We start from the raw sequence: 22379 nt of genomic DNA on the forward strand, positions 1-22379 counted from the left end.
AATCTGATCTGCAGATCTAGGGGTGCCCACTAAATACTGTATTTAGTGGGCGTTTAGGGGAGTACTTAATAGTGACCCATGGGTCATCTACCTTAGGGTGGCAACATCCACTAAGTGACCACTTCCTGTGGGCGGAGGTCACTTCCCTGTACCCGATAGGCTATCTTCACACCATGCAAGATGGAGGAAAATGAAATGGAGGGGTCACCTCGTATGCAACACAGTAGTGGTGGCCACTCCTCCTGCCCTTTGTGCATTTTCCCGCTGTTGCTCCCACTAAGCTCATTGGCAGGGCTGTGCACATTCCTGGGTGACGAGGTGTAACACCTCTACCCAGGAAGGCTTTGTTCTCTGGACCCAGATAGCACAGGTTCTCACCCCAGGATTCCATAAGGGTGGTTGTGACTGGCCAGCAACCATGCCAGGGTAGTCAGCTTTTGCATGGAGCACCTCTAAGGTGCCCTCTGGTACATTTTGCAATAAATCTAATACTGGTACCAGTTTGGATTTATCATTCTGAGTAGTTTGATACCAAACAACTCAGGGTGCAGAGTGGGCATTGTGTAGCTGTGAAACTTGTACTGACCAATGCCCAGCACATGCATGTAAAAAGGCTGCTCTGTTCACTTACTATGTGCCAGGTTTTGCAGGGACAGAGCAGGGGCATATTGTTCATGCATCTATGCCCACACATGCATTTTAGTGCACCCTACCTTAGGGTTGGAAGGCCTGTCAAAGGGATGACTTACCTATATTGCATGCAATGTGTAGTGCACAGACCATGTCAGTTTTGCATATTAGGTTTGCCCCAGGACACTTAGCCTGCAATGGCAGTGCTGGCTGCATAATCCCTGAGGGTGGTACAGTCTGTGATGCTGCCCTCAGGGGCCTGCCCTGGGTACCTTAGTAACATTTACTAGGGACTTATAGTGGCACCTAAAGGTGTTTCCAATCGTGCCAATGCATTACAACAGTAAAGCAATCTGGCACAGGGAACCTGGTTAGCAGAGGCCCTAGGCACTAACAAATTTGAAACCACATCAAATACCAGGCAAAAAGTGGAGCTAACCATGTTAAAAGAGGCCTTTTCTCAAAGTCAATCCTCAGGCGCTGGGTTTTGGAAGAGCTAAAAAAAAGTGGAAGTTGTTGTTGAATGGGCTCAAACTCAAGTAGTTGAAAGAGCTAGATATCTTGGCAATCAAATCAATCACAGTCTGCTGGAAATCCCTGGACTCCCCCAGGGTGCCAGAATGTCAAGCAAGAATGGATTGATGTATGAAGCAGGAGGGGTCTATTTATAGGGCCAGAGGCTGCCCTCGTAAACGCAGAAATATCTGGGGGCTGTGGTGGGAATGTTACAGATTGATCTACAATAAGATACGTCTGGAGGGACACCATAACAGCAATTGTGACTGTTGTAATGGATGCATATTGTGTTATCTCGTCAATTATATGAATATAGTTGATTTATTTAAAAAAAATCCATAAGTCACCGTAGATTGTTTTGTAGCAGAAATAAATTACGACACAAGAACTGATTAATGTGGTGGTACGATTTGATGCTAAGTATGGAGCCTATTCTTCGAAGTGTCCTGCAAAGACCTTCTGTGGCACATTTTCTTTTTCGCACCCAATCTATTAATGCTCTACAGAGGCCTGTACGGAAGTATAGGTTTCAAGTGCATCGGCACAGGATGGTGGCAGTCTTCCAAACAAAGCTTTACTTCCAGTACTTAAAGTGCTTTCAGGAATATATTTATTTTCATACATGCTTGAACCTGAGGTCGCAAGAACTTAGTAACTGATGAGGCTCTGTATAAAAACCACTGCTTACTCACTGGCAACCAATGTAGCCTACAAAGATTGGAATATTTGAAATCTCTTCTCAATTTTAACTGTGGCCCTAGGTCATGTAGGCCCTGTTCTCTGGAAATGAGAAGTCGACATTTGAAAGATATACAGATACAGCTTATTGCAGTAATTTAGATGTGAATTAGTGCTTTAAGTGAGTTAATTTCTGTCGGTGTACAGTGCCAGCAAGGATGAACGTACTGGCAAAATACATTTCACACTTCTTGAAAAGCATTGGCATTCACATTTCCATACCCTTCAAAAGCTGCAATTAAGACTTTCCTGAAGCACACTGCAGAACTTTAGGCCATTACTAGGCCACTCAAGTTAGACACAAGTGTAGGCAGCATTGCATTAAGCCCTTGATAGAGATTTTATATTAAATACCTGTTCCTGTTTCCCAAAAGCGCCACCTAAGGGCAGACGTAAGATACATGCACTGCAGGGGTTAAGGAAGGTCTGATATAGTAGGTCATGTATGATGGGTATGTACGTTATGTAGGTACGGTAATACAAGAATGGTAGATAGGTATGGGAGTTACGGTAGGTAGGTATGGTATGTTAGGTAAGAAGAAAAGGTAGGACGTTTTGTATGTAGGTATAATTATGATAAGTATATAGGTATAGATGGTATGGTATACTACCTATGGCAAGCATGTTTGGTTAAGTAAAGTAGGTTACCTATGATAGGTTGGGTATTGTAAGTAGATTTGGCATATAGGTATGATAGACTAGGTATGTTAGATATGCCAGTTAATTGAGTTATGGTAGGTAAGACTGGTTATTTAAAGTTTCTGAAGCATGATAGGTATACCAAGTTGTTACATTGGGTATGGCAGGTGGGCATGATTTGGTAAGTAGGAAAGGTAGGGTAGGTATGTGTCCCCAAAATCTCCTGGGAATTTAAATGGAACAATATAACATTCTTTTCCTTTTTTAAGTCTGGCTTCACAGCACACCTGTGAGCAGATAATATGTGATCAACCTAAAAAAGGGCCTTTTACAGCACTATCCGGAGAGGGGCTTAGCCAAGAGTGCATTTTTGTTTGGGCCCAATAAGAGGTTTCCACAATAACAGTTGTTAGACCTAGCATCCTTGGTGTGGTTTACCCTGTCTTTTTGCCGCCGCTCCCTTTATTTTTGACTGTGTGATGGACTTCGTTTTTGCTGGTTTTTGTACTACAGACCAGTGCTAAAGTGCAAGTGCTCCCTGTGTAAATTGTGATTATGATTAATTATCCGTGATTGACATATTTGATTTTCTAGTACGTACTTAAAAAAAGTGCACTAGAGGTGCCTAGGGCCTGTAAATCAAATGCTACTAGTGGGCCTGTAGCACTGATTGTGCCACCCACATGATAGCCCTGTAAACATGTCTCGGACCTGCCATTGCACTGTCTGTGTGTGTAGTGTTGCACTGCCAATTCGACCTGGCAAGTGTACCCACTTGCTAGGCCCAAACCTTCCCTTTTACTACATGTATGTCACCCTTAAGGGTGGCCCTAGGTAGCCCCATGACAAGGGTGCAGTGTATTTAAAAGGTAGGACATGTACTGGAGTGTTTTAAATTTCCTGATAGTGAAATACTGCCAAAGTCGTTTTTCACCACTGCAAGGCCTATCTCTCCCATTGGTTAACACGGGGACTACCTTTAAATATCTTTTAAGTGCAGTTTCCCATTGGGAGCAAATGGAGATTTGAAGTTTGGGGTCTCTGAACTCACAATCTAAAAATACATTTTTTGGTAGAGTTGGTTTTTAGATTGTCTGTTTGAAAATGCCACTTTTATAAAGTGGGCATTTTCTTGCTTAGCCATTCTGTGCCTCTGCCTGCCTATGCAATCCACATCTGAGTCACACTGACAGTTGGGATGTTTGTGAATTCCCTCTAGACAGTGACACAAAGGGAGCTGAGGTATGTCCTGCATATCTTCATGGGTCTTCCTGGGATAGAGGGGGAGGGAAGAGCTGACACTTGCACCTGAGAGGGCTGTGTCTGTCCTCACACAATGCAGTCTCCAGCCCCCTGGGGTGTGTCTGAAGCCAGGCCTGGGCAAGGCATGATCTTGTGAACAACAGAGGCTTTCCCTTGAAGTCTGTCTGTTTCAAATGCAGAAATGAGTACAAGGAGTGGACCTAAAAGGTCAGACTTTTAGAACACTTCTGGATCAAGAGGACCTCTGCCAAGGAGCAGAGCTGATGAACTATGAGGAGAAGAACTGCCCCTTTGCTGTGTGTGCTTTGCTTGATTGGCCTGCAGTTTTTGCCTCTGCTTTGGAGAGGACAAATACTGTACTTTGCTGTGTATCCTGCTTGTGATGTGTCTCCAAAGGCTTGAACTGAGCTTGCCTGCTGTTAAGATGTCTCAGGGACATCAAAGACTTCACCTAACAGCCTCCTGGTTTGTTTGCTGTGGACTCTAACTCGCAAAGTGGTGCCTATTCCAGTGTCTGGGCCCTTGGGAGCATAAGCTGGCCTAAAAACAAGAAGAACCAGGTACACCAGCTCTGGACAACTCCAGGACCAATGCTGTGGCCCGACTCCACGACTCTACCTGCACCCGAAGCTGTGATCTCCTCTGGAGAGCGACAACTGTAACTGCTGATGCCTCAGGCCCGCCGCAGCCCCGCTATAGTCCTGTGAAATTTTGAGTCCTGAGTGCCATGTCACCAACGTCTGTGACACACAACTCTGCCATGGCGTCTGTAGCCATGGGCATGACCGCGACCCCGAAAGGTCAGCCATCGTGTCTTGACCCGCCATATTCATCAACCCTGCAGGAACATCAGGAACCGACAACTCACACCAATGCCACTTCACTTGCCCTGCTCTGCAATAAGGAATCAACACCGCACCAGATCCAGCGACACCCCACCTCCCTGACTCTGTGCACCAGCTTGTTTCCTCGTTACCAAAGGTACTGCACCAGGGGCTCTGTGTGACTCCATGACCAGCACCACCCTCCTTGTGAGCTTGTGTTTTGATGTGTTTCTTGTGAAAGGGTAGTAAGCCATGACTTAGTGAAGTCAGCCAATGGCTGAAGTGGAATGACACATTAATGCATGCTGGAGAGAGAGAGAGAAAAATGTGAATATGAATCATAGGCTAATGGATTATCTAGGCATTGACAGCCAGCCTCTTGCCTAGAAGGAAAGGACTGAAGGAAAGGACAGAAGGAAAGAAAGACAGAAAGAAGGAAAGAAAGAAAGAAAGAAAGAAAGAAAGAAAGAAAGAAAGAAAGAAAGAAAGAAAGAAAGAAAGAAAGAAAGAAAGAAAGAAAGTTGCAAAGGTAGAGCACCCTCATATGCTTATATTCAGAGTACATATGAGCTGCTAAAATAAAGGCCATTTGAAAAGGATATTACAACAACATTAGCAGGAGACCAGACCTTATAAAGCTGAAATGGGCCCTGTGTTGTCATCCAGTAGAAAGTGTCCTCCTATCACATCAGGTTCTACAAAGAAATGCAACACTAAAGTAGTAATAAAGAAAAAACAAAAACACTGACACTGAAGGGAACTAACTTGTGTGTGTCAATGTAACCCTTGTGAAAGGGCTAAATTCAGTCACTCAAGGTGAAGTTCCAGTGACTGGAGTAGGCTGACCCGTTGCCCTTCATTGTATGCTGTAGTGTATGGAAGCAAAAAATGTCACAAACACTAGAACACATCAATAAATGAAGAGAGATGGCTTCACCCTCCTTTATTTATGTACATTATACACATATTTTTAGTAAAATCAAAGGCCTTGGCTAAGGCCAGACCTAAAAGAAAGGCTTGAGAGTCTTAAGAGACCAGTCTTTCAAAAAGGAGATTGTGGTTGTGACTGGGTCTTGTTGTGAATTAAATTTCACTTCGAAGAGGTTGTTTTCACACCATCTCAGATGAAGTCTCCGCAGGTTGCATTGGTGTACTCTATTTGTTTTGATGGCATTGTATTTTGGAAAGGCAGGGCATAATAAACTCCTATGGCTAGAACTGAGATGCCACACCAGGGTTGCAGTGGGAACTAATGGGCTACAGGCTCTTTTAATTTTTATCTTTATTCCACCTGGAGCCAGTGAAGATTGTATAGAGCTGGACAAAGTGGCCTTGTTTCCTCAGACTAAGACAGAACAAGCACACCAATCCCTAGTATGTAGACAACATATCAAGGGAGTCACATTGTGCATAGTTCAATGTAATACCCACCAGTCTTCACCAGTGTCACTCTCACCTTAATCTCTGAGTGTCCACTTCATTTAATATTGAATATGGTGGCTGTCCATTGCTTTGGTTGCTCCTTCTAGTCTGGCTGCAGATGTCGTGAAGCATCACATAGCATGGAATTGGGGGCAACACAAGCCCCGAAAGTGGCAGAAGGGTCGTTCGATCTGGACTGGTGCCGGGGCAGAGCAAGTGATCTACAGGAGAATAGGCGGTCCTAAGAAATGGGAAAAAGTGTGGGGGAACTGGCAGGAATACCAAGGGTACGATTAAGGTGTATGGCTGAGGGAGAAATGGAGGGGTGGTGGGGTTGGGGATAGGATTGTAACTGCAATACATGTTGGTGGGCCATAAAAGTGCCAATCTGAGTACATGGAAATGCACCTGCTCTCTAGTGCAATGTATCATTGTCCAATCAAAGTGTACCAAATGTATGCTTTGTTCCAATCAATGATGTATGAAGATTACTGGTTCAATAAAAATAATTAGAAAAAAACATGGGGGTATATTTATACTCTGCTTGCGCCGGATTTGCGTCATTTTTTTAACGCAAATTTGTCGCAAAACTAACACCATATTTATACTTTGACGCTAGACCCCGCAAACCTCAAAATTTCTAAGTGCGCGTCATTTTTTGGATTCATGAAACCGCCTTGCGTTAATGACATGCAAGGTAGGCGTTCCCGTCCAAAAAATGACTTAAACACCCGTGCGCCATATTTATCCAACTGGGCATAAATGGTGCACGGCTGGGAGGCGGAGCTGAAAAGTGACGTAAATCCCAATGTGCGTCAAAAATTAACACTTGGGTCAGGGCAGGCGTTAAGGGACCTATGGGCTCTTTTCCATGGTGGGAGACCATGGAAGCAGTCCACAGGTGCCCTTCCCTGCACCCAGAAACACCCCCTGCCACCATAGCCCACCCCTGGAGGACACCCATGGATGGGGGGACCCTTCTATGGTGAGTCCAGGTAAGTGCAGGTAAGTATTTTTTTTTAATTTATTTTAAGTGGCATAGGAGGGCCTAACTTGGGCCCCCTTACATGCCACTGTGCCCAATGGCCATGCCCAGGGGACAGAAGTCTACTGGGCATGACCATTGGGCAGGGGGGCATGACTCCAGTCTTTGCTAAAACAAGAGTCATTTCCAAGGGGGTTGTATGTCACAAAATGGCGCAAGTCAGGTTAGAGTCAATATTTTTTACTCTAACCTGACTTGCACCATTCTTTGACGCAAAACCCCCAATCTTCCCTACGCTTCCGCTGCCCGGTTAGAGTAATTTATTTTGGCACTAACCAGGCCGCCCGGCTGGTGCGTTGAAATGGTGTTAGCCGGCGGTAAACTTTTTGACACAAATCTGCCCAAGTGCTGATTTGCATCAAAAAGTTTAAAAATGGGCCATGGTTTTTAATTATTCTGATCTCTCTCTCGGACATGAGAAAATACCAAAGCCAATAAAGTACAACCTGATCCCCCAAAACAGACTCTATCAACTCCTGATATGGCATAAATAAACTTTATTGTACCAGAAGACATGAAACAGGAGACCAGGATGGGCAATGGGTTACGGAATGCAAAACTGTAGACCCAAAAGATAATGAGTCCCGAACATCCAATCTGTAATGTGAAACAAATGTAGAAGGAGTTAGCCCAAGTAGCAGCCTGACATATGTCCAACAAAGAAGCACCCTGTGCCTTCGCCCAGGAAGCTGCTATGCCCCGTGTAGAACAACCCTGCACACCAATAGGCAGAGAGACATTTTGATAGGCATAAGCCAAGGAAATCAAAGAGCGAATCCAGCAACTCAAAGTGGGTGTAGAAGCTTTCAAGCCATGTTGAAGTACACCAAACTTCACAAAGAGGACCACACACTGACGAAAGCCCTTGTGTGGGAGAGATAGATGGAAACTTCCCACAAAACATCCAGGCTGTGCAAGTCAACCTCCTCAGGTGTAGCAGGATCAGGAAAAAAAGAAGGCAATGTTATCCTCTGGTGACAGTGAAAAGAGGAGGCAACTTTAGGAAGGAAGTTTGGACCTAACCTTAGAACCAGCCGGTCCCAAAACACCTGTAAATAAGGAGGCCAGGTGGACAAAGAGCCTAGCTCCCCTAATCTCTGTGCCGAAGTGATAGCCACCAGAAAAAAGGTTTTCAAAGAAAGAAACCGCAAATCTACAGTGTCCAAAGGCTCAAACGGATGTGATTGAAGAGCCCTGAGAACCAAAGGCAAGCCCCAAGGAGGAACGACAGGATGAACCTGAGGTTTCAGCAATGAAAAACTTATAAGGAGGCAGGCACCCAAAGAAAGGAGCTCAGGCAAACCAAAAGGCAACCGAAGAGCCCGAATGGCATTGTACGCTTATGGTGGAAACGGCCAAACCCTTCTGGAAACCATCATGAAGAACCTGAAGGAACGAAGAGGCAGGACAAGAAACCGGATCCAAAGAACAATCCTGACACCATTGCACAAAGGAAGACTAATGATGAGCGTATGCCATCCTGGTGGAATACTTCCTAGAGTTCTGAACAGAAACAGCCACAGGAGTGAAAAGACCCTGGGACATTAAACCCCTCCTTTTGAAAGCCAAACCGTCAGACACATCCAGTGGCAAGTGGATGGGGGAAAAATGGGTGTCAGATGGACTCTGAGAACCCACTCTGGTGCAGCTGCCAGCAGACGCAACAGGGTGAACCAACTCATCCGGGGCCAAAGAGGCACCACCAGAATGAGGAAAACAGATTCCCTCCGAAGCCTGGCCAGGAGCAGAGGACGCAGAGGGCAGAGAGGAAAGGCATACAGAAGCCTCTTGGTATAATAAAAAAACAGGATGACTTCTGGGCTCTGTGACCCTTTATACCTAGAGAAGGGAAAGGTTGATTGGGGGAGTTGGAGGGGTATGGTAGAGTGTGGGGGGTCTGGCCTTGCAACAAAAAAAAACATTTTGATTGGTTAGGGCTAGGGCACATAGGTCTGAGCAGAGGTGGAACACCTCATGTTCGTAAGTATTGTGGCGAGAAACAGGGTTGAGGAGGTAATGTGAATATTTAACGCTGTCTAGATTTAACTTGTATCCAGTTACATTTTAAGCTGAATGTTACTGTCAAGGCCTGCTTTACAATCTGTCAGTACAAATGTTCTTTCTGATTTTCCGATATCTTCTCTCTTCAACATGTGTCTAATTATGAATTAGTCACTCATAAGAGTGCTTTCCAAATGTATTAAGCCAATCGCTTAGTTAGACTGGTCAATACTCTAATATAGATTCCTTAGTTACTCTTCTTTGGAAACACCCCATTTAGTAATCTGTCTCCTTTTCATTCCATTGATGTGAACCAAATAACTCTTTAACCAATTTAGCTCTGAAAGGTTCCTCAAGGAAGACTTGGAAACTGTGAAGTGAACACATATAGTAGTTACAATTATTTGCCCCAGTGTTCCCTTACTATTTTGCTGTCAGGCTGTAATCCAGAGTAATTCCTAGCATGTTAGCCTTCTGTGATATGGCAGTAGTGATTGCCTCTACAGTAGTGAAAGCTTTGTATCTGGTGGGAGTGGCAACATTCCATCTGTAAACCACACCATCACGAGCTCAGGTTTGTCATCAGTCATTATAGTTTCTGTTTATCCATCAATTAGCTGTACAGTTGGTACAGTTGGCCTGCTAGCATGGAACAACCTCCTGGTCTTCTGTTGTGCAGAATGGCACTGTGTCTTATCTGCATGGTTACCAAAGCCCATTCCTCTGGTAACAGAGAGATCGGGTATCAGGTAGGACATTACATTAAATATTAAAGAGGTGTGGGAATAGCACAACCCGAGGATCTCCACCAGCCTGTTATCACCGCAGGTCCAATGAGTTGCTATAAGTTTGAGGCTTTCTGTGTGCCAGAAGCAAGGGAAAATTATTATTTGCTCCGAGGCTCCCAATGGACGCTTGACATAGCATCAGTTTCATTCAATGCAGTAGCCAGGTCAAGCATCGCATCAGTAAAGACTCAGCACAGCTAGGTATCTGTGTCTCTGCCAAGCGAAAAACTGATTGGCAACTTTTTTAGGAACTTCAATGTACTAGATCGTTACAGACTTTCCAGATCAGATAGGACTGCCTTGTTTGTTCTTATCATTAGAGACTATTTAAAAACATAATCTGCAATTATTGGGATAACGTGGAAAATGGTTCCCTATTTTGATGACTATTTATCATTTATTTATTGAGTCTCAGTCCATTCAGTGAACTTGACATTATATTTGATCAGCTTCATTTACACACATTTGCTTTTTTAATTGTTTATACGACCAAATGCAGAAGCAGATTCTTTTCCTGAGCCATCGGTATATACATGGTGAGGAGTTTGACATCTAGAGCAGCAAACATGTAGGATATCAAAGCACAACTACAGGATCAGAGAAAAGTGAGGTCAAGTGTAAGTCATCCACTGCACCTCTTCATTAAACTGAATGTAACCCAAACATCACACAGAATCAAAGTAAGATCGTAGAATAAAAAAATAATTGACAAGCATCATCCTTCAAAACAGCAGTCTTCCATATACCTGTCAATTTGTACACACTTACCTGCCTGAGATAAGTATTTAATAAATATGCCTTGTATCTTTTACCTGAATAGACTTCAGTTGTAGCGTTTTCATTGCTGCAGTGATGGCACTTAGGTATTTTTCCAACCATTTGATCCTGATTTCCATGTCCCTTTCTGCATCTTCTTGCAGGTAGTACACTAACCTGATGGCTTTGGCTGTCTGCACTCTATGAGGGGGTGTTGAGTTGACTTCGACCCCTCCCAGCTGTGCACCTAAAAACTTCTCTCCTTGAAACAGGGGGTAAGTGAGATTTAGGGTCACAATGGATGAGGCGCTGCCATTTACCGCATGGAGGAGGTAGTTTACTGGGTAGCATGCTGTCCCAATCCGGGCACAAAGTTGTGCAAATGTAAAGTTCCTTATAGACCCCATATGGCTCCAGGGCACACTCAGGTTCTGAACCAACTCATCCAGATAAATAAGTTCCTGGAAGGCACTTGCGGTAAGGATGTTGCCTGAGGTAGAAACTGCGATGAGAGTGGCAAATGTGCCCTCAGTATACAGCCTGTCCACTGAGAAGTCCCATGACTCATTGATCGGAAAGTGTTGCTTTATGATGTCCCTCTCTCGTGTGGCAAGCCCCTCAGCTGGTGTGAACTCGTCATGTATGCGCACCGAAACCCTCTGAGGGTACAAATAGAAGCCTGCTCCCAGACCGGCAGAGATCAAGATGGAGCCCACCAAAAACCACCAGGGGTATCTGGCAACCATTGTTCCCAGATGGCGGAATCCATTGGAAAGCGGTTGCTCCAGGCAGTCGGTGTGGCACAAGGGCATGTTGTGGCAAAGATTTCTAACTCAACACTGCACGAACAAAGGTATGGAGTAACAGGAACCTCAAGGCTCTCCTTGTTTCCACCTATTCTCTGCTCCAGGATATTCAGCAAGTAAAGTACAAATGCTGTAAAATCATTAAAAAGTCCAAATGGTTGTAAAAGATAGGATAATCCTACTTCATTGTTTTCCTTAACAACCTAGACCGCAGACTGCAGATGAGCCGGTGAGGGTGGAAGTGGTCATGTGCTGAGCAGCTACTGTGCATGAATGGAAGGTCAACAGAAGTAACAGGCTAATCATTTACTGACAAAGCATCACAGGTGATGCACATTATGTCTGTTTGATTTTATGCTTCAGCAGCTCTGACATTATCAAATCCATTACTATTTTATGTACATTGAAGGGAAAATACGACAACTAGATTAACATCTCCATTGCAGGAGCTACTCCAGAAATAATTAATGTAGTAAATGCAAGACAACTTGGCGCTATAGGGCTCCTTTGGAGAATGGTGAAGCAGGCGTTAGGTCTTATAACAGTGGTATCAGCTCCCTATCAAACTCGTAATTCCGCTGCTCTATTTAGACTCCGAGTAAGCAGCAGGTTTCGGCTGGCGGAGCTCAACTGACCCGGTCAGCAGAAACCTTTGACCCACAGCCAGTTCTTTAAAGGATTGTCAGTGAATATATTTCACAATGTCCGTCTATTTAGGCCAGTCATTCCAATGTACATTTTTCATGTTTGGGACAACTTAGAATTGCCAGGTGGTCCCAATTAGAAACACTCACATGAGAGGTGTCCCAGCGAGTAAGGGACATTATTTTATTGATTTTGAATAACATACTCCACTTTTGGGAGTTTGTAATTTAAAAACAAAATTCTTTGATGAGCAGGCATATTAAGAATGGCGCCTGCTCGGCAAACCTTCAGTGCCGTTAGTGATGTAGTAGAGCCTCTGCTGAGTGTACACAAGATCCCTACCTGCCTAGTGGTGTTTTTAATACGGTGGACGGTTTACTCCCAGGGGAGCAGGGGCCACAGCCTCTGTTGAGCTGGCGAACTGGTGGACCGCCAGCTCAACTCTAAAAGAAGTTCTCTGTTTAGTCCAAGCAAAGCATGGACTTGGCTCTCCAGCGGGTTTCTTTGATTCCTGAATCCATGATGTACTTATCTGATCTAGTTCTGTAAACCTGAGACATATTCCACTTAGATGTTGGCAGTTGCTTCTTGTACTCAAGAAAGATTATAATGTGCAGTGTACAGAGACATAACAAATCCTAAAGTTGCGTTTTCTGAGTTACCTACTGCCTCACGTGTAAGTGCTCCCTTAAGTATTAGGAGCACGCTGCAGTTTCTGGTAAATCTGTAGAACATTTAGCACACGAACTAGAACTTTCTTCAATTCATGGACTTTATTTGTATTTCGATTTTGACAACCACTATGCACAAAGAAGCATAGTAAAAACATTAAATCATTATTCAGCAGAGATTAATATACACAAACACATATTAAATAAATAACGAGTACTCAATAATTTCACAGAGAGTTAAAAAATGTGATTATTTGTAAACACCACATTTTGGGAGTGGTGGAGCATCTGGGCCACTTTTCTGTAATCAGTCTTGTGATGGACCTTTTTTGGTCGACTTAAAGGTGGAGGGAGTTAGCATCAGTCACAATAATTTCCAATTAATAGTGTAACACATTAGGCTACACAATAAGGACCAGTAATCAGGAATAACATAAATAACGTAATAACATAAAGGGTTTATTTCAAGCTAACAGTCAGGTTAATATAGTCTCAAAAACATGCTTTAAAGATACAGTATCGCAACAGGATAGCCAAATCTCCTGATGAAGTTCAAGTTCATCAGCATAAGCCATACAAGAAATTCAGTTACTGCAATACAGAAAATTAGCAAAAGATTTGGTGGTAAACTCTGATTCTCTCTCCTAAACATGAGTACTATTTAAAGTCATCTAGCTCAGGCCCTAAACTAATCGAGGTTTGTAAGTCTAGGAAAAAATCTCTGAAGAATGAAAAATGATAGAAAAACTGATAATCTGCTCATGCATAATTTGAATGTGTCAGCATTTCAGAAGCTCTGTGAAGAGTCTTCTTAGAATCAGGAAATAAGTGTTAGACAAAGCCAAAGTAAGCAGACAGGGACAGAATGAAGGGAAAAGGATAGAGGTCTGTACCACTCAAAGTCCAAAGGGAATCTCATATCCAACAACCTATGTGAGCACTCGTTAATACCAAATGAATCTTCTGAGCAACATCCCTTATTCACACCATCAGGATTTCCATTGTTCTAGCCATTCTCACGCTGTAAGTTGCAACATTTTCGGTTTCTTCCAGGGCAGTCCTGAGAACGATATTGTCGTTAGACACCTATATGTCTTTTGGTAAATTAGTGAACAGAAGCTGTCAGTTCATGCTGTGTTTCTCCATTTTCTTCCATCAAGGTCTCTTTCTCAGGCTCACTATTACCATGACAATGTAACATCTATTTCTAAGCTAATATTTCTAGTGAACATTCCTGCAAAGAAAAAGACAAGCAAGCAGAAATGGAAAACATATCATGTCGAAAGAAATTCATGCCTAGTTAGGACAACGTTAATCATACGCTGCATGTCACTGTGCACATGTAATTTCAAATAAATGAAAATGTCAGTAGACATATTCAAATTAATTTCATATTTCACTTAGTATGCATGAATATAAATACAACTAAGAACTACATTGTATATACAAATGTGAATGTAAAACATTGTGCACCCTTATCTGATAGACCAGTCATAGCCTTATGGACATATTAAAAAAATGTCATCTGAATTTCTCCAGATGCTTCATGTCATTAACATATCTGCACTGTCTGCATTCCTTCTAATTCCATGTCTGAACTTTTCCTCTTTACCTGAGCATGTTTGTAGCCTTTATAAATTCCAAACAAGATCAAACCACAGAAAAGCAATAAACAAATGGGGTCTCAAGATGCTTGCAACAATTCACTCCCTACATTTCCAAACCATCTGCCAACAGCAGAAAATCCATTCCCTGTTGCTTCCAAAGCACCTGTTGCTTCTAACCCCTTCAGATCTTCTTTCAGGTCAGTAATGTTCTTAATATATTTCTTCAAGTCTTTACTATTTATCAGGTATGTAAGTACAACCTTGTTGAACTTTTAACATCTGACAGACTCTGTCCTCCTTCACGAGAAGGGTGTCTAATTCAAGTATTTTTTGCAAAACCATTGACCTTATAGCAACCATTTCAGTATCTACAATTAGTAAGGCATCTGTTGTACTAGTGGACAATGTATCTACAAGGATGGATAGCTTTCTAATCTTAATGTAATTCAAAATCACTTCTAGAGATGGAATAATTGCATCAAAAATGTATCCTACAATTTCTGAACTACCGCAACTCTTTTAATTCAGGCATTTGCTTCCCACACAGGATCATTAAAATGTTCCATATGAAGCATATTGGGAAAAACTATACCTAAACAGCACATACCATACCATCCCTTTGGCAACCTAAAATAACCAAATTTAATAAACTACAGGTATAGCAGGATCTTGTCCTGACAACATGAATATCCAAATGTCTTTAACTTCAAAGGTGTGATCACACTCACTCTTACCCATATACCCATAAATCTTGCGTAGTTGTAGATCTTTCCCTGTATATGCACAATTTTTCTTTGGGTCTACAATCTAGTGTCAATGCAGCTTGATTTCCTGCAGCTAAATGTTCATCTTTTTCTCACTCTCATTGATGTCCAATTTTAACTTTCTCTGTCTTATATTTCATACCTCTTCTATCTTCAACTAAATTCAGAAAATCCTTTTCATCTCTTGTTAGAGTACATGTCAGGTTGTTTTGGTGAGCATAAACAGTATCTAATTTCATGGTAGGTTTAAAGAATCTTTCAAATGTTTCAATGTTCTTTACTTTGGGGTTTTTGTTCAAGTGTTTGAGAATAGGAATGTCTAAAAAGATGAACTCATAATTTGAAAAGTAGTACTGAAAATGTTCTTGTTCATACAGAAGGCTCATGAACAAGCTACAAGCAACACTATAAGTCGAAGGAACATGGGGGCACCTTATTCGTTCTGCAGCTGATACAGGCAATTGCGTACATACATAGCAATCTCTTGCATCCATAGTGTCAATGTACTCATTAAGCAATTTATAATAAACATTTGAAGAAAGACCTCCGCTAGAAGCGTCTATATGTAAGTCTTTCTCGACTAGTGACGGCATTCTATCATCAGTAAAAAACGGGATCTCAGGGACATTTGTAGATCTAATGTTCTACGTACTAGAATGTGTAGACAAGCTGATGCCTTCAATTAAGGTAATTGATATTTTGGATACTGCAACTAACACTACTGCAAGTATGCATCTACGTCTACCATTGTTACTATTAGGTTCCATGATTTTTCTGAATTCAGACTGTTAGTAAAATGCAGCAGTAGCAAAAGTGTTCTTGTCGGCTCCCCACTTGTGCAGCAGTGCTAAACAGTGTCCATGTCATGAAAGTCACTGTTATTTGCAAAGTCTTTGTGAGACTTTCTTAGCCCTGTTCCACGTTCTTCTAAATGACAACCCTACTCTTCTACTGTAGACTCAGACCTTGGTACTCTTCTTTATTCTCTATAAAGTCTATTTATATGTCTCTAATAAATGTGAAGTTCAAATTCACTGATAATCACAACCAAAAAAATGGCTTAGTCTGTTTAGTGACAATGGAACTTCAAAGCTCAGTTCAGCACAGTGTTAATTTCAAGGAGGCTCTGTTGGATTTGACTTGCCATTGTCAGCAAAGTATGTTCATTCAAGTGCAGAGTACCTGCAGCAGGGTACTCTTGCTCACTTTGATCTCCACACTTCTGGCCCTTCATCTTCACTGCCATTTTGGCCAGAGTAATCAGTTTCTTCTGGTATAGTGTGCGGATCTCGTGCTTCAGACAAACCCTGACCTCTTGGCCACAGGTCTCCAGGCACCAATCTCTTTGCTGTAGCATTAAGCCCTTTTCTAGGATCTGAATTTCAGGATTAGACACTTCTGTATCAAAAGCAACTGTTGGCTCATTCCGGCCCCCTCAGGCTGAACATGTGCTGTCCCAAGCTTTTGTCCATCCCCAACTGCTTGGCTAGCCTCCTCCTTTTGTCTAACTGTAACACGTTTTGCAGACATGTTTCTTTGCCATAACTCAGTCACCAGGACTGAGGACTGCTCTTGCTGAGGCGGAGCTGTAGTCTCTTCAACCTGATGGGACATAGAATGTACCATGCCAGCCAGTCCTTTGCAGCGATCAAAGACTGTGTCATCTGTAATGTTCACAAGTGCACTTGCAAGCACATCTGGCAATCTCATAGCTCTAGCCATGAGATTTCATGCATAGGCCATCCCTTCCTCCTATCAGGAGTACTGTAAAGACTCATAAACACAAGAGGCAAAGCATCAGAATATTTCAAAGAAGTGGAAGCAAACCCTTTTGTCAGACAGGATTTCAGTGTTCCATTGACGTGTTCTACAAGACCTGAAGCCTCAGCTTGATAACTGCAGTGTAGCCTCTGTTCAACCTGTAATGCTACACACAGTAGTCTAAGGGCATCGTTGTTAAAGTGGGTACCTCGTTCTGACTCCAGAGAAGCCGGGAACCCCATCCACGGAATACGTTTCCTTAATAACAGCTTAGTTACTGTGAGACTGTCATTTCTTCTGGTCTTGTAAGCTTCAACCTATGCCACAAGGTGCATACAGTCACCAGGACATATTTCAGAATGTTGCACACAGGCATTTTGCTGAAGTCTAACTGCATTCTGCTGAAAGGACCTCCTGATCTCCCTAGATGACTCTGTTACTGCAGTTCTTCTACCTATATTCATCTGCTGGCATGTAACATACCTGTGGCACAAAGCTTCTGCCATCAATGTGAACCTAGGATTATATCATGTCTGGCAAAAAAGTTGCACTATAGCTTCACTGGTAATCTCTAGCCTTTGGAGGTAACTAGCTATCTGGAAATACAGGTGTTCCATCTGCTGAAACCCAAATATCATCCTCATCTCTTTTGACACAACCAGCTCTAATCCAACCTCGCTGTTCTGCCTCTGACACTTCTTCGTGTAGCTTCTTAACATCCTCCCAGGTATCTGCTGCAGTCATTCTGATATTCACCATTGAAAGCACAAGCTTTAAAGCACAGTATTTGGCAACTTTGTCAGAATACGTATTTCCCACTGTTACATAATCATCTCATTTGTGGTGTGCTGGACACTTCACAAACACAATTTAGACAGTAACTGTAATGCTATCAATAAGTTATGTACATTCTTCCCATTTCTTATGGGAGAGTCTCAAGAGGTCATAAAGCCTTTTTGTGACCATAACTGTCCAAAGGCATGAACAACACCAAAGACATACTATCAGTGAAAATGGTCACTTCCAGATAGTCTGAAACACAGCATGCTCTTGGAAGAGCAATCTAATTTGGCCACTTCTTCATAAAATACACTGTGAAGACAATAGGCTTCGACTACAGTTGAGACAGTAAAGACTGCATAAGCAGCTCTCAGGCTTCCTTCATGGCCTCTTAAGGAGGAGCGAACAACAAACATTACATGATCTGATTCAGGTAGTAAAACATCTTGAATGTTAGGTCTTGGCTTGGTGCACAGTAACATCTAGACAGTCATGCTCAAATTCATTTTCAACATCATTATCATTCAAACGTGTTGACGCTGAAATTTTACTAAACAATATTCATGTATTCTGAATGTTAAATCTGCATTGAAAATGAGTTAACATAGAAAATGAATACACGAGTTTGAAAATGTGCCTACGTGCGTGACCATCAATAATCACAAAGTGTACTTATTAATAGCTTATCAATGTAAAATGTTGAGCTTATATTTTGATTAATGTAGTAATATGTCATATTAATGGTTATGTATTATGTGTTTGCTTTATTAATAATAGCCCTTAATTTAGCGGGGTCTTGGGCCTAGTTGCATAGCCTCATGCCAAGTTGCATTGTTTAGATGAATCATAAAATGGCTGCTTGGAGAATTAAATTGTAATTTTCCATTGCATTGACCGGGTGTTAGTAGCTAGAATTCTTTCCTGTGAGAACTGCTTGCTAGAATATGCTGTACTAGCAAAGGGTACTTTGTATAACTTAGTCCCCAAATTTTTACTTTTTTAGCACCTCATTTGTTTCTTTTTTTGATCCAAAAAATGACGCAAATGCAGCGCTAAAAAAGTATAAATATGGGGCTTGGTGTATTTACAGGCAATGCTCCCAGGAGTTGACAATGGATACACTGACTGGAGTTTAAGCTGATACAAATTTGTTACTTGACAAGCCCAACAACGAGAACAGGAGAAGAAGAGCCAATCATTGACATGTGAACAATGGTTTAGTAAATTCTTAGATTTGAGGTTCTACTTTCATTGGACTAAATGTAAAAGTACAATTCTTTGACCAATAGCAACGTGGGAAGTGGTTTTAGAGAATCGAACTTAGTCAGACTTCACCGAGAATATTATATTTCTTGACCGCCCAGAAAGGAGATGTCCTTATTTTTCCTAACTTTGTTGCCGAGAAACAACATTCTGTTATTTTCCGTTCCTGAGACATTTTTATCTTGAACTTTATTGCTGAATCCCGATGCTTTGCTGACCGAAAAGATGTCCAATTGACGAAGACAGTCATAGCTGGCTGAACCATACTGAGGCAAGGTATAAGACACTGTTACTGATTGCTATCTCTATTTGCTTTTGTCCTTATGTACCAACCTCTAATTTTGATGGAGCCGTAGTTAGATGTTTTTCAAATTTGTGTTGACCAAATTGTTTGCATGAAGCCCAAACACGCCATTCTAATTAGAAGGTTAATTAGTATATTCACTGATTGATGCCTGCTAGATATTAACAACAGTTGATGTCTTTTCTTTGCTGAATCTAAATGTACTTCATTTCTATTGCACAGTTATTCTTGCTACTGATTTGCACTTTACCCTTAGAATGTATAGTGATTCAAGCTTTGATTAAATTGAGATTCTTTAGAAGATTTGGTCAACCAGTATTGTTTCTGTACTCTTATCATTTGATTTTGAGATTAAGTTATGTGATATTAGCATTGTTAATATAGGGAAATAAACATTCTAACTTTACATAAAGGTGTGGTTATTCATGACCAAGGGGACATGGTGTGTGGAAATTACTGACTCTCAAGATTTTGAGAATATTGATTGCTATTGATTTGTATTGGAACTGAGTCTTATGGTGGAAACTACTCTAAGCTTAGTCAAAAGGTCCATCAAACCTCTAACACGTCCCCTTATAGACTAATGATAAATAAACAAATAAAGCCAGATGCGCTAACAGTGATGGTAGCAGAATATGATGGTTTGTCTCCTTAAAAGCCCAACATAAAGGCCCGGTACAGGGTTAGTCCCCTAAAGAGAAAATGATTTGCGGAAAGTTGGGTTTTTCAGATTCGATGATACAAAGTGGAGAGAAAAATTATCCCTCAATACTTAGATTTTCGGGGACTTTCCCAGAACCTTGGAGCTTGCCAATGATTGTTTGGGGATTTTCTCAGCCTTCTAGTGACAGTGTCAATGGAATAGGTTTTGCGTTTGCACAGCTTATGCAAATCGCAGGTGAATTGTGATGTTTGTGAGTCTTTAGGGAATTTGCGAACTCCAAAGAAAGTTGTTGAAAGAGTTTTCGTACTCCGAAGTGTGACAGTAGGGAAGTTGTCAAACTTCATGTGTGTGTGGCGCTTTGTGCTCAAAAATTGTCCACGTGGTTGTTGGTATATGGGCCCTGCGAGGTCTAAGGCTCCGGAGTATATTGAAAAACTGTATGAGACATTTGATTTTTTGTTGTAATTTGTCTGGTTTAGTAGGTTGATCGGGTGTGGTCAATCAGTCGGAGTGTGAGTCAAAGGCAGAGAAATAATTTTTTGACTGAGATCTGGTGAGTCCTATGTGCACCAGGACAGACCCACTGATCAGTTGAGAGTTAAATTTGCGGGTCGAATTTTGCTTGCGAATCAGGGAAAATGAGAAAGAAGGAGTAGCTGCAAGTGAAAAATCCGTAAGGTTTTTGAAGCGATTGTGTTACCCCATCTGTAGTAAACTGACAAATTGGTGTTTGATTTTGTTTAGTTCTCACAACAATTTCACATTAGTTGAGTGTGAATCTGAGTTTGGGAGGACAAACCGCAAGTACATAAGGGAGTGATGTCATTGGTGCCGCGCTGGATAGGTTGGTTAGTGAGAAGAGTAACACACGGATTGGTGGACAACTGTGAAGCGCAATTGGTTGAGAAGGTTGGCGAAAAGGATTGTGGGGTTGAAAGTCACCTCCTAATTTGATTGAAAGTAGCATGAAAGTCGGAGAAATGAAATTTTTCAAAGCTTTAAAAAGTGCTTTAAGGGGAGATATGTATATTATAATGAGTATAGGAGATATTATACCACCAGAAGGTACACCAGCTTACATTGTAATCGAAGAAAAGGGTGCTGCGCCATGTCTTTGTCTGAAACAATGGTGCAAAGTGACAGACAAAGATGGGAGTTTAGCATTACCTGCCCATGGAACATTCAATTTGAGGAGCTTAGAGAATTTGAGGAGGGTGCTATATGATTTGAAACCTCCTCCAAAACCAGCACAGTTAAAAGCATATGCAATCTTGGAATTAGTACCCAGACAGCAACAGCAACAAAAGTTTGAGAGGAGAATGAGAAAGGCCGAAAAGACACTGGCAGAGGATAGATGGGACAGTGATCAGAAATTTTGGAGAACCAAGACTTTACAGGTAATTAAGGGCCAGATGTAGGTAGGTAAAAATTTGCGAATCGGAAAAAGGGACTCAATGCGAATCGCAATTTCCGACTCGCAAAATCAAATTCAAGAAATAATTGCGATACCAATTTGCAAGTCGCATAGGTGTCGCACAGCAATTTGCGACCTCGCTAAAAGCGAGGTCGCAAATTGCGAGAAAGGTGTTGCAAATTGCGACTGACTCGCAAATTGCCTGCAGGTGCTGCACAACAGTTTGGAAACCCACTTCCTGGCTCTTGGTGATGACATCAGAACCGGGAAGTCATCAAATACACCTGGGAGGAGGGAGGACCACACCCTTTCCAAACTGCTGTGCCACACCCAGGAGAGAGGAGCTGCTGCAACAATGGAGGAGACAGGCAGTGCTGGCAGGAGAAGGAAGGTGAAGTTTTCTGATAAAGAGCTGGAGGTGCTGACTGAAGAATGCTGCCTGCACCACAATTAACTTTTTGGGAAGGCAGCCATTAGTGTCCCAGACAATCAAAAGAAAATGATATGGCAGCAGATCCAGGAAAAGATAAATGCCATACGGGTGAGCCACCGCATCCTTGAGGAAATTAGGAAACAGTGGTATGACCTGCGCTCTAGGACGAAGGAGAGGGTTGCAAAGCGCATGAGAGAGATGAGGGGCACCGGAGGAGGCCCATTCACTGTTCCACCACCCACTGCCATGGAAAGCATGGTTGAGCAGACCCTGGAGCCAGAGGCCATCATTGGCATGGGATAAGTGGACAGTTCAGCGCCAGGGACATCCAAAAGTGAGTACCATGAGATATGCTTTGACACCCACAAATGCAGTATACACACTCTCCCAGTACACAGCAGCAGGCACCACCAGACTAGCTCCATTCCGGTCTAGCAACCTCTAGAATAGTGCATTATGGGCAATGTAGTACAGTAGTCAGAATATAGGGAAATGTTTATTATGAGGCATAAAACAGATGTGAGAGACTGACAGTGTATCCTCTATGTCCCAGAGTTCTCCCACAAGACAGCCCCAGCAGCGACACCAGGCAGGGAGGAGAGCATGGGCCAGAGACACTACAGGAGGTTGCTGCTGAAATTGCTG

The 22379-nt window shown here is 42.3% G+C and overlaps 1 protein-coding gene across 1 annotated transcript in view; it reads right to left on the reverse strand.

Moving 5' to 3' along the window:
* Positions 1 to 11434, reverse strand: part of LOC138262452 (patched domain-containing protein 3-like) — a 257050-nt gene extending 245616 nt beyond the window's left edge. The window contains exon 1 of the mRNA XM_069212345.1: positions 10679 to 11434. Coding sequence (XP_069068446.1) covers positions 10679 to 11434 — 756 coding nt within the window. The remainder of the gene's footprint in view (positions 1 to 10678) is intronic.
* Between the last annotated feature and the right edge of the window lie 10945 nt (positions 11435 to 22379).

This window comes from Pleurodeles waltl, chromosome 10 (assembly GCF_031143425.1).
Source record: "Pleurodeles waltl isolate 20211129_DDA chromosome 10, aPleWal1.hap1.20221129, whole genome shotgun sequence".
Lineage (NCBI taxonomy): Eukaryota > Metazoa > Chordata > Amphibia > Caudata > Salamandridae > Pleurodeles > Pleurodeles waltl.